The sequence below is a fragment of the Sus scrofa genome, chromosome 2 (genome assembly GCF_000003025.6).
Source record: "Sus scrofa isolate TJ Tabasco breed Duroc chromosome 2, Sscrofa11.1, whole genome shotgun sequence".
NCBI lineage: Eukaryota > Metazoa > Chordata > Mammalia > Artiodactyla > Suidae > Sus > Sus scrofa.
Window position 1 is genome coordinate 65,853,115 of NC_010444.4, and position 18,575 is coordinate 65,871,689.

At 55.3% G+C, this 18,575-nt stretch overlaps 1 protein-coding gene across 1 annotated transcript in view; it reads left to right on the forward strand.

The window, feature by feature from the left end:
- Positions 1-17,954, forward strand: part of CACNA1A (calcium voltage-gated channel subunit alpha1 A) — a 379,285-nt gene extending 361,331 nt beyond the window's left edge. The window contains 10 exon segments of the mRNA XM_021083710.1: positions 640-745; positions 9,435-9,542; positions 9,677-9,777; positions 11,428-11,537; positions 11,642-11,780; positions 11,934-12,047; positions 13,518-13,553; positions 14,499-14,685; positions 15,308-15,558; positions 16,351-17,954. Coding sequence (XP_020939369.1) covers positions 640-745; positions 9,435-9,542; positions 9,677-9,777; positions 11,428-11,537; positions 11,642-11,780; positions 11,934-12,047; positions 13,518-13,553; positions 14,499-14,685; positions 15,308-15,558; positions 16,351-17,067 — 1,869 coding nt within the window. The 3' untranslated portion in view covers positions 17,068-17,954.

The following is an 18,575-nucleotide window of genomic DNA, read 5'->3' on the forward strand; positions in this document are numbered from 1 at the left end:
GAGCTATGAATGAGTCTCGAGATTCCGTCTGCATGTGCCCCTGTCTGCCCTTCTGTGTGTCATGGCCTTGCTGCATGTCGGTGAGGGGCCCGCCCCATCAGTGGGGTGGGGGGGTGCACCTTCCTGCCTGCCGCTTCTCAGAGGAATGATGTGGTCTGTGCCCCTCTAGTCTGGTCTGGGCCGGGTTGGGGGTGGGGAGCCAGTGGCCCTTCCCCTCCTGTGGCTGTGGCCACAGACCCCCCTCTCCCCTTCTCGCCTGGCTGCTGCATGTCTGCTGCAATCTGGCTTGAGCTCTTCTTCTTAGGGGTCAGAATGGAACGGAGCTGTCCAGAAGAACTCTGGGGCAGGGCAAGGATCTAGGCCAACCTTGGAAACGCCAGTTCTGGGGTCCATTGGGTGGGTGAGGAAGGGGCAGGGGCTCAGCAACATAGGAGAACCCCCAGTGCCCTCCCCTGGGGCCACTGAGGGCAATCAGGAAATGGAGCCTTAGGACAGGTAACCTAAGCGGGGGGCGGGGGGGGGTGTACCTTAGCCACTGCCTTCAGAGTTCTTCCTGGGGCTCCCTGGGGAGGGTGGGTCTGGCTCACAGGACAGGGGAGGGACGCCTTGGTATGACTGCCCTTGCCTTTGGTTTCACAGAGGCTCCTGCGGATGGATTTGCCTGTCGCTGATGACAACACCGTCCACTTCAATTCTACACTCATGGCCCTGATCCGCACAGCCCTGGACATCAAGATCGCCAAGGGTAAGGACAGGGATGGGAGCGGAGAGGGTAGGGCTGGGTGGATGGAGCCAGGGCCTCAGAGGGCTCAGCCATTCATTCGCTCAGCAAATATCTAGAGCTCACCTCTTGAGTGCCAGACATCACTCTAAGCCTTGAGGATGCAGCTTACCCTTCCCATTGCCAGGGTGGGTACTCAAGGAGGTTGTGACAGGATCATGTGGATACCTGGGCAAGAAGTTCTCCAGGCAGAAGGACCAGCAGGTTCAAGGGACCGTGTTGAAAAGACTCACCCTCTAAGCATGGGGGTGCCACGCAGCCTCAAGGGCAGAGGAGGGACCTGCCCCCATTCGCCTTTGAACAAGCTCCCTCTAGCCACACACAGTGGGGAGAATGGACTAAAGGAGCCCAGGAAGGAGGCTGCTGATGTTACTCAGGTGAACGCAGGATGGCAGCTTGGATGGAAGGGGTATGGAGAATTCATGTTCTGGATATTTCCCTCGTGTCAAGACAACCAGATGGCCAATGTGTGGGCTGTGAGCTGTGAAGGAAAGAGAGACATCCAGGCCACCCCCAGGGCTGGGGGTCCCAGTGCCTGAAGGACGAAGACGCCGTTGCCTGAGAGGAAAGGGACAGGAAGAGAGGGTTTGGGGTGAAGGGGGTGGGGGTGAGTGTTGACTGTGGCATGTGGAGATGGAGGCCATGCAGGGGGCTCTCCAACTTGTACTTCTAGGGTGGGAGGGTCTCCTCAGAAGGTTCTGAAGGAAGATGAGTTTTCCCAACTGGGCTGGAGATGTAGAGTTAGGAAGCATCAGATGGTGGCAGGTTTTTAAGCCAGGAGACTGAGCTGGGCGAGCTCTCTGAGGGGATGAGTGTGCACCAAGAGCCCCCAAAAAACTAAGCCAGTAGCCACCCCAACATTAAAGGTGACCAAGAGGAAGTTCCCATTGTGGCTCAGTGGTAACGAACCCAACTGGTATCCATGAGGTTGCAGGTTCAATCCCTGGCCTCGCTCAGTGGGTTAAGGATCCAGTATTGCCATGAGCTGTGGTGTAGGTTGCAGATGCAGCTGAGATCCAGCATTGCTGTGGCTGTGGCATAAGCCAGCAGCTTTAGCTCCAATTTGATCCCTAGCCTGGGGACCTCCGCATGCTATGGGTACAGACCTAAAAATAAAAAAGAAAAAGAAAAAAAAAAGTGACTGAGAAAAGGTGGCCAGGGAGGTGGATGGAGACCAGGGCAACAGAGGCTCCTAAAAGGTGTCTCCAGTGTGTCAGGTGCTGCCCAACAGCCAAAGAAGATAAGGACCAAGAGTGGCTGGCAGGCAGTTCCCACTGTGGTGCAGTGGGATCAGTGGCATCTTGGGAGAACTGGGACACAGGTTCGATCCCCAGCCCAACGCATTGGGTTAAGGATCTTGGCATTGCCACAGCTGTGACTTAGGTCACAACTATAGCTCAGACCTGATCCCTGGCCCAGGAATGGCGTACACCATGGAGCAGCCAAAAAAGAAAAAAAAAAAGTGGCAGATTCTGTGCCAGGTCACCACTGGTTACTTTGACTGGGGCAGCTCTCGTGGAGAGGTCATGGCCTCTCCTGCCCGGAGGGGGTTTTGGAAGCCTAACAGTGACTGGTTGTGACCTAACAGCTGTTGGGACAGCGAGGCAGGGAGAGAGGCACATGGAGCACCAGAAAGAAGGAAGTTGGGACTGTTGCTGGTGGAGGCTGGGTCCATCGTCCAGCAGAGGGTTGGAAATCAGGGGCAAAAAAGAGAGGTCAGGACTCCACCCAGATGAAGACCAGGGAGATCAGGAAGAAGGAAGACAGTTCTTCAGGGCCACGTGTTGCTACTGGGGTCCTGGGGAGAAGAGGGGAAGAGGAGCCAAAGCCAGAAGTTGCTGGGAGGGACCAACTTCAGGAAGGGAGACCAGCAGCTTCCAGTGGGACAGTGCCTGGGGGTGCATAAAAAAACAGACAGTGTTAGAGCCTGGGAATGTGCAGGTGAAGGTAAAGAGGATGGGGGAGCCTCTGGATGGTGGGGAGGGGATGGCGTATTATTCCAAAGCTTATCCAGGTGTGATATCAGAATTCAGTTCCTTGTAGTTGTAGAACTGAGGTCCCCATTTCATTTCTGGCTTTTAGGGAGGGGTTGTGCTTAGTTCCTGGGGATGCATCTTATTCTTCCTGTGCTCCAAATCTCTGACTTCTGCTTTCAACTAGAGAAAATGTTCTCCTTTTAGAGGGTTCCCCTGATTAGGTCAGGCCCACCCAGATAAGTTCTCTATCTTACAGTCAGCTGGCTTGGGACTTTGATTATATTTGCAAAGTCCTTTCATAGCAGTACCTAGACTAGCATTTTGATTGAATAACCAGAAGCTTGCTGGGAGAGAGGGAGCAGCTTGAGAATTCTGCCTGCCACAGTTCCCTTATCTGTAAAATGAGTCTAGTAGTGCACCCACTCTTGGTACACAATGTCTTTGCAACCTTTATGCTATTTCCCTCTGGGGACCTGTATTCAGGGGTTCCAAGACAACCCAAGACTTGGGTTCAGTGATTCACTAGAAGGACTCACAACTGAGAAGAACTGTTTTACTCATGGTTATGGTTTATTACAGCAAAAGGATACAGATTAAAATGTGGAAAGGGGTGAGTTCCCATCATGGCTCGGCAGAAACGAATCTGACAAGGACACAGGTTCAATCCCTGGCCTCACTCTGGCATTTCCATGAGCTGTGGTACAGGTCACAGACTCAGCTTGGATCTGGTGTTGCTGTAGCTGTGGAGAAGGCCAGTAGCTACAGCTCCAATTCAACCCCTAGCCTGGAAACCTCCATATGCTATGGGTGTGGCCCTAAAAAAAAAAAAAAAAACTGCAAAGGAAAAAGACACATGGAGCAGGGTCCAAGAGAGACCAAGAGGGAGCTTTCCAGTGGAGTCACATGGGCAATGCTTACTTCTCTCAGCAATGATTTGTGACAGCACATATGACGTAGTGTCAGCCATTCAGGCCCACTCGAACTTTGGTATTTAATGGGAGTTGGTCCTGTAAGCTTGGCTGACCTATGTTACTTGGCCTCCAGCCCCTTTAGTGGTCACACTGATACCACATGGCTCAAGGCCCCAAGCATAAATCATAATGCCAAGAGAAACTATCTGGCCTAGTCCAAAGCCCCCAGCAAACAAAGACACTCTTTTTTCTTGTTTTTTTTTTTTTTTCTTTCTTTCTCTCTTTTTGCTTGTTTAGGGCCACTCATATGGCATATAGAAGTTCCCAGGATTGGGGTTGAATCCAAGCTGCAGCTGAGGCTTTCACCACAGCCACAGCCATAGCAACACGAGATCTGTGCCACATCTGCAACCTACACCACAGCTCATGACAATGCTGGGTCTTTAACCCACTGAGTGACGCCAGGGATTGAACCTGCATCTCATGGATACTAGTCGGGTTCATTACTTCTGAACCACAAGGGAACTCCAACCCAGACACTCTTATCAGGCAGGATACCCTAAGGACCTAAAGGTTATCGCTCAGGAGCTCACCTGATTAGGTCAGACCCACCCAGATAAAACCTGTATCCTACAGTCAGCTGACTTAATACTTTAATTATATTTGCAAAGTTCTTTCATAGCAGTACCTAGACCAATATTTGATTGAATAATGAGAATCTTGCTGGGAGAGAGGGGGAGACCATTCGTGTCTTTTGTTTTTTTGTTTTTGTTTGTTTGTTTCATTTTTTGGGTGTTTTTTATTTGTTTGTTTTTGTTTTTTGTCTTTTTGCCTTTTCTAGGGCTGCACCTGCAGCATATGGAGGTTCCCAGGCTAGGGGTCTAATCGGAGCTGTAGCCACCAGCCTATGCCAGAGCCACAGCAACGTAGGGTCCGAGCCGTGTCTGCAACCTACAACACAGCTCACAGCAACGCTGGATCCTTAACCCACTGAGCAAGGCCAGGGATCAAACCTGCAACCTCATGGTTCCTAGTCGGATTTGTTAACCACTGAGCCACAACAGGAATTCCCATTCATGACTTTGCAATACATAGGGTGTAGACAACCCAAGTCTGCGGAGTTGTCCTTTACTGAACAGAACCCTTTCTATGGGACTGCAGCAAGTCCAGCCTTTATGACAGTCACCAGATTCCCCACCTGAGGATTTCAGGGACTTCTGGGGATGAGCCCACATGCTTGCCTGTCATTGTTTTCACTCATACCACAGATGCTACTCAGCTCCCAGAGGGTCATGCCTCTAGCACCTCAGAGCCAGGAACCCTTCCCCTTCCTGTCCCCTCCCACAGTTCCATGGAGCACAGCTGAGCCAGGCTGTGGATTCAAGAAGGTCAGCTGATGGCTTAGAGACGACAGTTCTAAGAGCAATGACAGTCACAGTTGTTTGAACAGAATCGAGTCTCAGGCGGGCTGAGAATCCATCATTCTTTTTTTCAACACTCAGTTTGCTTCTTGATGAGGCCCACTCTCAACCCAGGTCCCGAAGTCAGCAGTGCCACAGAAATAAGAAAGAGACACAGAAATAGAGTGGGGATCAGGGCTACCGCCTCCAAGAGGCAATAGCAACCCTCTGAGCCAACTCAAGGTTTTTATTTACTATTTTCTACTTTCTTATACTTGCAGGGGATAAATCGGTATTTTACTGCAAACGGATTGGAAGCAAGATATGCCAGGACAGGCATTCCTAAGCACATAAAGTAATCATAAATGTTTTAGCCCTCCCAGGCCGTAATTTTTGTTTGCTTCAAGCCATCTATGGCCTCTCCCACAAATCCCCCAAGGCTCCAGTCCTGAGACTGTCAGAGCTGATGGTTTTCCATCAGCAACATCAATGCTTCAGCAATCTTGTTTTCAAGATGCCATTTTTGATGTCATTCTCATTCATTTTGCCTCAAGGGTCATGAGAGAGTCACGAGACCTTGTAAAGTATAGACTGACCTCTACAGCCACTCTATGGCGCCAGTCTTTTCTTTCCATTCTTTATCACATCACACATTCATGCCTCCAACAGCTTCTGAACACCCTAAGTTCCTTTCCAGCAGGCAGGGGCTATCCTGGGGTGAATGGATTAACCTCGGTCATTCTTCAGATTCTTCAAAAATTGTGAGGCTGGAGTTCCCACCATGGCACAGTGGGTTAAGAATCCAACAGCAGAGTCCCCATTGAGTCCCCGGTAATGAATCTGACTAGTATCCATGAGGCCAAAGGTTCGATCCCTGGCCTCGCTCAGTGGGTTAAGGATCCAGAGTTGCCATGAGCTGTGGTGTAGGTTGCAGACGTGGCTTGGATCCCACTTTGTTGTGGCTGTGGTGTAGATCAGCGGCTGCAGCTCCAATTCGACCCCTAGCCTAGGCACTTCCATATGCCGTAGGTGGGGCTCTAAAAAGATAAATAGATAAAACCAGAGAATGAGTACATGAATTGGTTTTCTCACAGTTGTAAGGACAGGACTCTAAAATCAAGGTGCCAACAGGTTTGGTTTCCTCTGAGGCCTGTCTCTGCAGCTTGTGGACAGCCACCTTCTTGCTGTGTCCTCACATGGCCTTTCCTCTGTGCATATGCACCCCTGGTTGTCTGCCTCTCTCTTCTAGGGACACCAGGCCCATTGAATTAATGACCCACCTTTATGACATCATGTAGCTCTAATTACTTACTAAAGGCCTCATTTCCAAATGCCATTACCTTGGGAGTTAGAGACTTAACATGAATTCGGGGGGGGACACAATTCAGTTTATAATGACAGATGTCTTCCTTTTCTCCACTAGAAACAGGAAACGTATTAGCTGTAGGGAGAAAGGGATCTTCGGCAGGAATGTCATGTTTTCTTCTTTCCCTTCCCATGTCTCTGAGAAGGAGCCACAGAGGGAGTTCCCATTGCGACGCAACAGGTTAAGGAGTCCATGTAGTCTCTATGAGGATGCAGGTTCAATCCCTGGCCTCGCTCAGTGAGTTAAGGATCTGGCGTTACCTACCAAGTAGGTAACCTCGAGCGTTATCAAGCTGCAGCATAGATCACAGATGCGGCTCAGATCTGGAGTTGCTGTGGCTGTGGTGTAGGCCAGCAGCTGCATCTCTGATTGGAACCCTAGCTCAGGAACTTCCATGTGCCACAGGCACAGCTTTAAAAAGAGAGAGGAAAAAGAAGCCACAGAGACCCCACGCATCTCACTTCACTGCTGATGGGAGACATAGCTATGCTTTCCTAGAGGAAAGAAAAACTGCTATAGGCTGGTGTCAAGGGTGTTGAGAGCCCATTTACACAGATGGTTTTTCCCAGGGGTCTCCCACAGCCTCCCAACCTGTGTCCAGACCCACCAATCAGTCCCACCCCCGTGCAGCTCAGCCGGTGACCACAACCCCCTGTATCATTAAATCCTACAACCACCAGCAATGAAGACCAGACTGTGGAATGAGCCCTCTGGTGGCTAGGTGGTGAACAACAACATAAGTGCCTCGCTGAGAAGTAAAGCAGGAAAAAGGCTTAAAAGTGGGGGGGAGGTACTATTTTAGGTTGGGGGGCAGCTAGAAGACCTCTTTTTTTTTTCCTTTTTAGGGCCGCACTTGAGGCATGTTGAAATTCCCGGGCTAGGGATCGAATCAAAGCTGCAGCTGGGGGCTTCTGCCACAACAACAGCAACGCAGAATGCAAGCTGTGTCTGCAGCCTACCATGCAGCTCCCTGCAACACCAGATCCTTAACCCATGGAGCAAGGCCAGGAATTGAACCCCCATCCTCATGGATATTAGTTGGGTACTTAACTGGCAGAGCCACAGCAGGGACTCCATAGAAGACCTCTTTGATAAAGGGTTTGGGCAAGGGCCTGAAGGAGGTGAGGGAAGGGTCCACATAGATATTTGTGGAAAGAAACATCCTGGAAGAGAAAACAGCTCATGCAATTGCTTTGAGCCAGGACAGTGCTTGGCATGTCTGTGGAGCAATGGAGAGTTTAGTGGGGCTGGAACAGAGTAGCAAGGGGGGAAGTAGAGGTTACAAGGGCAGTTGGTGCAGGGCCTTGTGGACTTGGGTATCACTTTGGGTGAAGTGAGAACACAGGAGGGCTCAGAGCAAAAGAGGTGAGAACTGACTCAGGTGTTCAGGGGCACCTTCTGGTGGTTGTGGGAGGATGAGGCGACCCAGACAGAGGTGACTGCACTGGTCCAGGCAGTTCAGCTCCCCATCCCCTCCATAGCCTTACTCTGGAACAGGATCTAAGCTTTACCTTAAAAAAAAAGGCCCTTCTGGAGGTTTTTCTCAAAATAAAGGCATCTGTCTCCAGAGCCACATGGGGGAAGATGAGTGAAAGTTCCACGCAGTGCCTGGCAGATGTCTGCAATTTAACCCACATCTGCTGAGAAGAAGAAGCTGGGCAGGGGGTCCAGAGGCAGCCTCAGAATGGGGAAGGAGGAGTGGGAGAAGGAAGGCCAAGGAGGGCATATGCTGAGTGACAAGATATGAGCAGGAAGTGGAGGCAAATGGGGATTTGGGGCCTGCCCGAGCAGGCTAGCTATTCAGCCAGCATGCCCCTGTGGATGGTTGCTAAAACACTGAAATACTTCTCTATTGGTTGGTAGCCAGCCCCCGCCCTTCCCCAGATCTCCTGGACCTCATCCCATAATCCAGCAGCCACAGGGTTAATATTTGGCCCAGCAGGGAGCCTTCAGGCCCTTGTTCTAGCCCTGTCATCAATGTCCCTTCCATACTCAGGGGTAAATGTTGAAAACAGCATCCCTGTGCCCAGGGTTGGGGGCTGTGAAACAGGAGTAGAAGCAGGGAGCAGGCTATTGTATCATTCAGGTTGGATGAGAATATGCTGCTGTAACAAACAGCCCCAAGTTCTCGAACCAACAAAAGATTTGCTTCCCACTTCCATTATGTGGGAACTTCTGGGGTTGGCAGGGGCTTCCGCTCATCAGTCACTTAGGGACTGGGCCTGAGTGGGCAACCACTGTCACTAGTGCTCCCAGCCCCTGTGGCAGAGGGAACAAGAACTCAGGAGAGTCCTGCACTGGCCATGGAATGCCCAAAGGGACATCTCACTATGCTCACACCTCATTGGCAAGAAGTCATCACATGACCCCGGCCAACCCCAGGGGACCAGGAAGGGCCACACTCAGGTGCACTCAGGCCAGAGGGATCAGGAATCACTGCCAAAGAGCCTTAATGGCCAATTGGTTGGGGTGAGGGACCAAGAATGGGGTGAGGGACCAAGGATGGGCTCCATCCAAGGTCAACATTCATAAGAGGGACAACTTGTTCAGGGAGAAACCTCTTTTATCAGGGCTGCTCCCCAAGCCTTACCCAGGCTCCCTACGGCAGATGCCGTCCTAACTCTGCACCTTAACTACCTTGATTATCAAACAGCTCAGTGAGGCAGGTACTATTGCCATCATCCCCATTTCAAAAATGAGCAAACTGAGGCAGAGAAAGGTAGACTAATAGCCACGTCATCCAGTCGGCAAGTGGGAACCAGGTTAGCCCCTCTGGATACTGGACTGTCCTCCACCCAGCCGTTCCAAGGCCCTGGCCCTACTGAGGACCAGAGCCCATGTGGTCAGTCCCCTCTCCAGGTCAGGCCCACAGAACCCTGGAGACCTGCCAGGAACCAGGACACCAGAGTGTGGGTCAGCAGGAGCCACTGACTTTGCTGCTGCCCCTAGGCTGGCTGACGCCCAGCCAGGCAATCAGGGCTTCTCTGTTCCCACTCACAGGCGGAGCCGACAAACAACAGATGGATGCCGAGCTGCGGAAGGAAATGATGGCCATCTGGCCCAACCTGTCTCAGAAGACGCTGGACCTGCTGGTCACCCCTCACAAGTGTAAGAGCCAGGCCTGGCCTGGCCCCGGGGCTCTGTTCCGCCAGGAAGGAGGGGGAGGGGGAGGAGGTGCAGGGGACAGTGCGGCTGGTGCAGAAGGGCCCCCCCCCCATGGTGAGCTCACCCTGTGCCCCCAGCCACCGACCTGACAGTGGGGAAGATCTATGCGGCCATGATGATCATGGAGTATTACCGGCAGAGCAAGGCCAAGAAGCTGCAGGCCATGCGTGAGGAGCAGGTATGCCCCCGGCCCTGATGGCCCTTCCTTCCTATCTCCATCGTTCTGGGGACACCCAGGCTGGGAGAAAGTGGTTTTGTTATCACTCTGAGGACCAACGAGAATGGTGGGGTATGGCCAGGCTCTAGGGCAGGTCACCAAGGAGACAGAGCCTGAGTTAGCTCATCTGCTCCACCAGCACTTACTGGGCACCTACTGTGTGCCAGGCACTATTCTCAGCTCTGGGGTGAGGGGTGCATCTGTGAGCAAAAAAGACCAGAATCCCTGCAGAGCAGAATTTCCAGTTGGAAGAATGCCAGCAGTGACAGATGACTAATTGATACGGCATTGCAGAAAATAGTAAGCATCATGAGAAAAAGCGGGGGCGGGGGAGTGGGGGACGAAATATGATTTGAAGTAGTCAGGGGAGGCTTTGCTGAGGTTGTGACATCTGAGGAAAGTTTTTGAAGGAAGAGGAAAGGGGGTAAGCCAAGCAGATACCTGGGGGGGAAGAGGGAACAGCCAATGCAAAGGCCCTGAGGCAGGATCATGAGTTCGAGTTTGGGGAACAGCAAGGAAGCCAATATGGCAGAACAGAGTGTGAGAGAGAGGAAGTGGGAGGAGACAAGGGTGAGGAGGTGACAGGGCCGATTTCGAAGGGCCTTGTGGGTTTGGGGGGGCTTTTGACTGGGAGTAAGGTGGGAGCCACCAGGGCTCCTCCATAGAGGAGGGAAGTAACTTCATGTAGGTGTTCACTCGTGCCCTCTGGTGGCCGTGGGGGGTAAGGGTGGGAGCTGTGAGCCCTGGGAGGAGGCAGCTGCTCTGGTCCAGGCCAGAGATGATAAACCAAGACCCGGATGGGGCCCTGTAGGGGTGAGAAGTGATCCAGTTATGAATGGATTTGGAAGGAAGAGTCTAGAGGACTGGCTGATAGATCAGACCTGAGTGTGTGTGTGTGTGTGCATGTTGGGGTGTGAAAAATGACTTTGAGGGAGTTCCCATTGTGGCTCAGTGGATTAAGACCTCAACTAGTCTCCATGAAGAGGCAGATTTGATCCCTGGTCTCGTTCAGTGGGTTAAAGATCCGGCATTGCCGCAAGCTGCAGCATAGGTTGCAGACGCAGCTTGGATCCAGTGTTGCCATGGCTGTGGCGTAGGCGGGCAGCTGCAATTTGACCTCTAGCCTGGGAACTTCCATGTGCCACAGATACAGCCGTAAGGAAAAAAAAAAAAAAAATTAAAAAGAATGACTTCTTGGAGTTCCTATGGTGGCACAGCGGAAACGAATCCGACTAGGAACTATGAGCTTGCGGGTTCGATCCCTGGCCTCGCTCAATGGGTTAACAGTCCGGCGTTGCCATGAGCTGTGGTGTAGGTTGCAGATGCGTCTAGGATCTGGCGTTGCTGTGGCTGTGGTGTAGGGTCGGGGGCTACAGCTCCGATTAGATCCCTAGCCTGGGAACCTCCATATGTCGCAGTTGCAGCCCTAAAAAGACAAAAAAAAAAAAAAGGAATGACTTCTGGGATCTCACCGAGGGGTGGGAAGAGCATACCCTGCATAGCCTCCGAGCTGCAGCCTTGACCAGCGCCTAAGCCTCGGGCACCCTCCTCCACCTGTCCTCTGGCCCTCCCCCCAACCCTGTGCATACATTCTGCTGTCTGCTTCCCCAGAACCGGACACCTCTCATGTTCCAGCGCATGGAGCCCCCATCTCCAACGCAAGAGGGGGGCCCCGGCCAGAACGCCCTCCCCTCCACCCAGCTCGACCCAGGAGGTGGCCTGTGAGTTCCTCTGGCCAGGAGGTGGGGGGAGTGGGGGTGCCTATCCCAGGTGTGGAAGCCCCCAGAGTGGCCACCACAGCCCTGGTCTCTGTGCCCCCACACAGTATGGCTCATGATAGCAGCATGAAGGAGAGTCCATCCTGGGTGACCCAGCGAGCCCAGGAGATGTTCCAGAAGACGGGCACATGGAGCCCAGAGCGGGGACCCCCAACTGATCTACCCAACAGCCAGCCCAACTCTCAGGTGCCTCCATCCCTCACCGCCCCCTTGTCTCCCAGGCCTGGGCGGTACAAGAGGGTCTGGCCCCCACACCTGCAGCTCCACAAACCCCAGGCCAGCCCTGGGGTCCATGGGTCAGGACCCGGGGCTCATGGGGCCTCGCCATCTGCCCCGCAGTCCGTGGAGATGCGAGAGATGGGCAGAGATGGCTACTCGGACAGTGAGCACTACCTCCCCATGGAAGGCCAGACCCGGGCCGCCTCCATGCCCCGCCTCCCCGCCGAGAACCAGGTGAGGGCTTTCACCCACCACCCTGGGGCCTGGGGTGGAGCTCCCTGCCCCTTTGGGCCACACCTGGAGCAGCTGGAGGCCCTGCTCCTCTTAGCTCCTCCCAGATAGAGAGCTGAGAGGGGATGAGGTTCTCCTGGGGTGGGGTACGGTGACCATCACCAATTGGGGGTGCTGAGGCCACACGTGGGGGTCACGGGAGGGGGTATGGAGAGGTGATGTGTCAGGCCCAGGTGAGAGCTACAATCAAGAAGGTACAAGCATGCTCAGAGTTCCCATTGTGGCTCAGCAGGTTAACAACCCAACTAGCATCCATGAGGATGCAGGTTCAGTCCCTGGCTTTGCTCAGTGGGTTAAAGGATCTGGCATTGCCATGAACTGTGGTGTAGGTTGCAGATGCGGCTCAGATCCAGCATTGCTGTGGCTGTGGCTTAGACTGGCAGCCGCAGCTTAGATTCATCCTCTAGCCTAGAAACTTCTATATGCTGCAGGTGCAGCCCTAAAAAGAAAAAAAAAAAAAAGGAACATACATGCATGTGTACGTGTGTGCATACATGCACACAGGCACGTACATGCACAGAATGTGTGTGCTCATATACGTGCAAGATTTGGGGAACTTGCCAGGTCCTAGGATCTGGTAGCAGAGCCTGGGGTGGGCCTGGGGGCAGCTGAGGTTCGTCTCTCTGTCTGATCTCTGTGCGGGCTGCTGGCGGGGAGCAGGTGTGTGTGCCTGATGTGTGTCTGCGTGTGGCTGCTTTACCCAGATGCAGGGCTTGGTTAAAGGCAGGCAATCCCAGTGCCCCAGAGCCCTTGGGGACAGAGGGTCCAGAAGCATGGCTGGCTGCCCACCCTGAGAGGCAGGGCAGCATGTCTGACTGTGGCGGGCTGCCCGTGCGCTGTGCCGTGACGTCTGCACGGGGTGGAAGGCTGTGCTGTGCCTGGCTGGGCCAGGGGCCTGGCCTCTAGCTGCTGGAAACTTCGGTGGGAGGCGCCCAGCCTGCATGTGGCTGCCAAGCCCCCATCTCCCTCCCCACCCACCAGGACTGAGCTGGGCCCCAGGAGAGGGGTGGAACAAGCCAGCTGACAGCCACCCCCTCCTGCCCCCCCGCAAGCTTTGAGTGTCAGTGGAGCCAGGGCTGGGATGCATTGCATGAGGCAGAGCCCAGGGCCAGGGGCCTGCGGCCATGCCTTCCCATCTGTTGGTCTTGTGCCTTTGCCATCTGTCTGTGGTGTCTCCTGTCTGTCTCCTCTGTGCCCCTGGGAGGACGGCCAGCCGGCCCAGGGGTCACCCACACACTAGGGACTTTAACCTCTCTCTACCTCCCCCTTCCCCTCCCTGCCCCAGATTCCTCCTCCCACTCCCCACCCTGGCATCTCCTCCATGTACCACCTCTCCACTCTCCCTCTCGGCTTCTATATTTATTTCCTTCTTTCTGTTTTTTCTGTGTGCACCATCCCGTGGGGCTGTGACAGAGGAGAAGGGGCCGGCCACGTGGGAATAACCTCAGTGTATGTACCGCAGCGCCTGCCCGCTGCCCAGCCGGGCTCCGGCCCCCTCTTCCCGCCCACCCCCCCTCGTGGGAGTCCTGTCATCTCTCCTGTCCTCTGACCCCACCCCTTCTTTGCAGACCACACCCCCCTCCAGTCTCGTGGAGCCCCATCCTCGTGTGTTGTGTTCTCTGTGTACACCCACATATGCCGTAGGGGGGGCAGAGCCTGCCCTCCCTCCCGCCAAGCCCCCCCCCAAGCCAGGGGGTCCATCATTCCAGAAGCCTGACCTACAGACCTACTCTTTCTTGGAGGCTCTTTCCCCTGTCATAACCCTTAAACCTCCTGCCTCGGGCAGGGAGGCTGGCCCCTCGGCTGGGCCAGGCCCCGGGCCTTGTCTGCCCCATCTTCTCTCATCTCCCAGCAAAGAACCTGGCTCAACTTGGCGGTTGGTGGGGAGGACACATGCAGGCTCCCAGGCTGCAGGCCAAGGATGAAAAAAGCCAACCCCTACCATCCTCACAGAAGCCAAATTCAGGTGGACAGGAAAGTCCAGGCCCAGGTGGCTGAGGAGGACAGTGAGCTGGGTGGCCTGGCACTGGGCCTATAGGCCCGACACCAACAAGAGGCAGAGGCCCCTCCCCCACCTGGAGAGCAGGCAGGACCCAGGGTCCAGGGCTCCCCTGGACAGAGGAAGCTCTGCCCTTTGGCCCGCCTGCCTGTCCTAGCAGCAGGTGAATAGAATAGGGCCTCCTAGCCAGAACTCAGGATGAGCCCAGGAGGGGACAGAGGAGTGAGTCCTGGGGCCCTGGTTGATCAGGAGCTGAGTCCTGTGAGCCCCCCTCCCCAGTCCCACCCCTGGATGGTCACCCCCGGGTCACCAATGGCCAGTGGGGCAGGACAGACCAGGACTGCTTGGCGCCAGCTGCTGACCCCAGCCCGCCGGCCTGTCCCCCCCACCCCCAGACCATCTCAGACACCAGCCCCATGAAGCGCTCAGCCTCCGTGCTAGGCCCCAAGGCCCGGCGCCTGGACGACTACTCCCTGGAGAGGGTGCCGCCCGAGGAGAACCAGCGGCACCACCAGCGGCGCAGAGACCGCAGCCACCGAGCCTCCGAGCGTTCCCTGGGCCGCTACACGGACGTGGACACAGGTGGGTCGCCATTCAGGTCTCAGGGCCTGGAGACTCTGTAAGGGAAAGAGGAAGAGGAAGACAGAGCAGGGCAGACACTGAGAGAGAAAAGACGGAAAGGCCTGGAGGAGTTCCCGTTGTGGCTCAGCGGGTTACAAACCCAACTAGTATCCATGAGGATTCAGGTTCAATCCCTGGCCTTGCTCAGTGAGTTAAGGATCCGGCGTTGCTGTGAACTGTGGTACAAGTCGCAGACAAGATGTGGATCCCAAGTGGCAGTGGCTGTGGCTGTGGCTTAGGCTGGCAGCTGTAGCTCCAATTCAACCCCTAGCCTGGGAACTTCCACATGCCGCAGGGGCAGCCCTAAAATGCAAAAAAAAAAAAATGAACCCGAAACAGTGTCTGTCCATGAGGATGCAGGTCTGATCCCTGGCCTCGCTCAGTGGGTTAAGGATCCAGTATTGCCGCAAGCTGTGGCAATAAGTCAAGGATGCAGCTCAGACAGATCCTGTGTTGCTATAGCAGAGAGAACCAGCACCACTCCCAACACCCACCAGGCCGTTTTTGGTGTCCAAGGGAAGGTGCCCATGCCACCCCTCCCTCACACCCATCTGTCTGTCTGTCTTGATTCCATCCGGCCCAGGCTTGGGGACAGACCTGAGCATGACCACCCAGTCTGGGGACCTGCCATCAAAGGAACGAGACCAGGAGCGGGGCCGGCCCAAAGACCGGAAGCATCGGCAGCACCATCACCACCACCATCACCACCACCCCCCGCCGCCAGACAAGGAGCGCTATGCCCAGGAGCGGCCTGACCATGGCCGGGCCCGGGCCCGGGACCACCGCTGGTCCCGCTCACCCAGTGAGGGCCGTGAGCACATGGCACACCGGCAGGTGGGTGTGGCGGGAGACACCCCTGATGGGGAGCCCGTGGGGTCCAGGAGAGGAGGGGAGCCCACACCCCACAGCCACTCTGGCAGAGTCCCCATTCCCACTCCCACTGTGACCTCTGACTCTGCCCACCACTGGGCTCCCCCAGCCAGAGGGGCCTCTGCAGGGGTGGACACCGCCCCCTGCCACTTTGACTCCCCACTCTGCCCACCCCAGCCCCCCTGCCTGCCTGCCACCCCCTCCCCGCCTGCCCGAAGCTGCTTCCTCTTTGGTTGTGGATCACTTTTGAGTTTCCGGCCAGCGTGGTCTTTAATTCATGCCCACGCTGGCTGCCTGCTGCCTTTTGCTTTCCTTTAACCCGGCTTCCGTTTTTTGTTTCGATTATGATTTCTGTCCTCTGGACGCCTGTGAGTAATTTTTGAAATTTCTGCTATTTTAACCCCAAAACTTACAAAACTCCATTTCTCATTTCTCTTTTCACTTTGTTGTGTTGGTTTTCGACTTCCCCCTCCCTCCTTGTCTCTCTCCCCTCCTCTCTCTCCCCTCCTCCTCCCTCTCCCCTCCTCTCCTTCCTCCCCTCATCCCCCTCCTCCTCCCTGTGGCTGTTGCTTTTCTCCTTTTTTTCCATTCAAATGTCCTGTGTCCCCCTCTCTTCCTCCTCCCTGTCCCTCTCCCGCCCTCCTTTGGTTTTCCTTCGCCCCCAACCCTCCCGTCCTCCGTGTCTCCTCCCGTCTCCTTCTGGTTGATTTTGTTGTATCTTTTTTTTTGATTTCCTTTGTTTCAATTTTCGTGTAGGGCAGTAGTTCCGTAAGTGGAAGCCCAGCCCCCTCAACATCTGGTACCAGCACTCCGCGGCGGGGACGCCGCCAGCTCCCCCAGACCCCCTCCACCCCCCGGCCACACGTGTCCTATTCCCCCGTGATCCGTAAGGCCGGCGGCTCGGGTCCCCCGCAGCAGCAGCAGCAGCAACAGCAGCAGCAGCCGGCAGCGCGGCCGGGCCGAGCGGCCCCCAGCGGCCCGCGGAGGTACCCGGGCCCCGCGGCTGAGCCTCTGGCCGGGGAGCGGCCGCCCCCGGGGGGCCACGGCAGCAGCCGCTCGCCCGGGATGGAGCGGCGGGGCCCGGGCCCGGCCCGGAGCGAGTCCCCCAGGGCGTGTCGCCACGGCGGGGCGCGGTGGCCGGCGCCCGGCGCGCACGCATCCGAGGGGCCCCCGGGCCCCCGGCACCACGCTTACTATCGGGGCTCCGACTACGACGAGCCCGACGGCCCGGGCAGCGGCGGCGGCGAGGAGCCCCGGGCCGCCGCCTACGATGCGCCGCCCCCCGCGCGCCACGTGTGCTCGCCCAGGACTCCCCGGGCCCCGGGCCCGGCCTGCGCCTCGCCTTCCCGGCACGGCCGGCGACTCCCCAACGGCTACTACCCAGCCCACGGACTGGCCAGGCCCCGCGGGCCGGGCTCCCGGAAAGGCCTGCACGAAGCCTACAGCGAGACCGACGACGACGACTGGTGCTAAGCCCGGGCGAGGTGGCACCCGCGCCCGCCCGGCCCCCCCACGCACCCCACGCACACGCCCCCGGGGAGGAGCCGCACCGGCCGCGGGGCCACCTCGCTGCCACCTGCCCAGCACACGGGGGAGGGCCTAGGAGAGGACCAGCCGGACGACCCCGGACTCTGGAGGAAGTCCCCAGGGCCAGGACACACCCGGGCGTCCCGCAGAGACCCTCAGCCCGGACAAGCCGCTCCTGGGCAGCGACGGCGCGCCCCCAACCCAGCCCGGATCCCCCATGATGGGGGCCCTCCGGGGCAGACAAACCACACAGCCAAGGGATTCGAATTAACTCAGCCATTTTTGGAGAACCTTGGGGAAAATGGAAATTTCAAAAAAAAAAAAAAAAAAACATTTTTAAAAGAAAAACGGGGAGAAAAAAAATTGCTTCTATTGATGAGTTTTATCATCTCAATTGAATCTTTCCTTTCCCTGGTGAACGCGAGCTGGTGGCCCGTGTGTGGCGAAAAAGGCAGAAGCGAAGTGGAAACCCAGCGTCCCACACAGACCTCCACCAGACACACTCATACCCCACACACGTTCTCAGACACACACAGGAGTGCTTGCTGGTTATACCAAACCCTACTATTACTGCCTGCAGAAATCAATTTAAAACAAATAAACAATTTTAAAAAGGACAAAAAAATTAATGATTGAGAAAAGAAGCATTTTTTTCTGACATTTGGTCCTGCTTGAAATAACAAAAAGAAAAAAGAAAAAAAAAAAAAAACACCACCGATTTCCTTTGCTTCTTTTTTCCTTTTTCCTACCTTGTTTGAAAACTGTGGGCTTGGGACTGTGAATTATTGCATGACATTCAAAAAGAGAAAAAAAATAAAAAAAGTTGAATCAAAGGGCCTCTGGATGGGAGTGGTCTTTATATCCTCTGCAAAGTGCCCTCCAGTTCTCTTCAGGGGAACCTGGGAAGGAGGCACATTGAAAGTGGCTAAGGGTAGTTCCTGTTGGGGCTCAGTGGTAATGAACCCAACTAGTATCCATGAGGACACAGGTTTGATCTCTAGCCTCATTCAGTGGGTTAAGGACCTGGCATTGCCGTGAGCTGTGGTGTAAGTCACAGATGCAGCTCAGATCTGGTGTTGCTGTGGCTGTGGTGTAGGCCAACACCTGCAGCTCTGATTCATCCCCTAGCCTAGGAACTTCCTTATGCTGCAGACCCTAAAAACCAAAAAAAAAAAAAAAAATGTGGCTAAGGATGAAAAAGCCGCTGTGGCTCTCCAGCCAGTACCTTTAGCCATATCCGCGTATTTGCATATTTGTGGTTCCCAACCCAGCAGACAAGCCCCACACTTCCAAGAGCTAGGTACCCAGAGCTCCAGGGGTCCCAGCTGCCTTAAAAAGCCTGAGAAAGTGGAGTTCCCATCGTGGCGCAGTGGTTAACGAATCCGACTAGGAACCATGAGGTTGTGGGTTCGATCCCTGGCCTTGCTCAGCGGGTTAAGGATCCGGCATTGCTG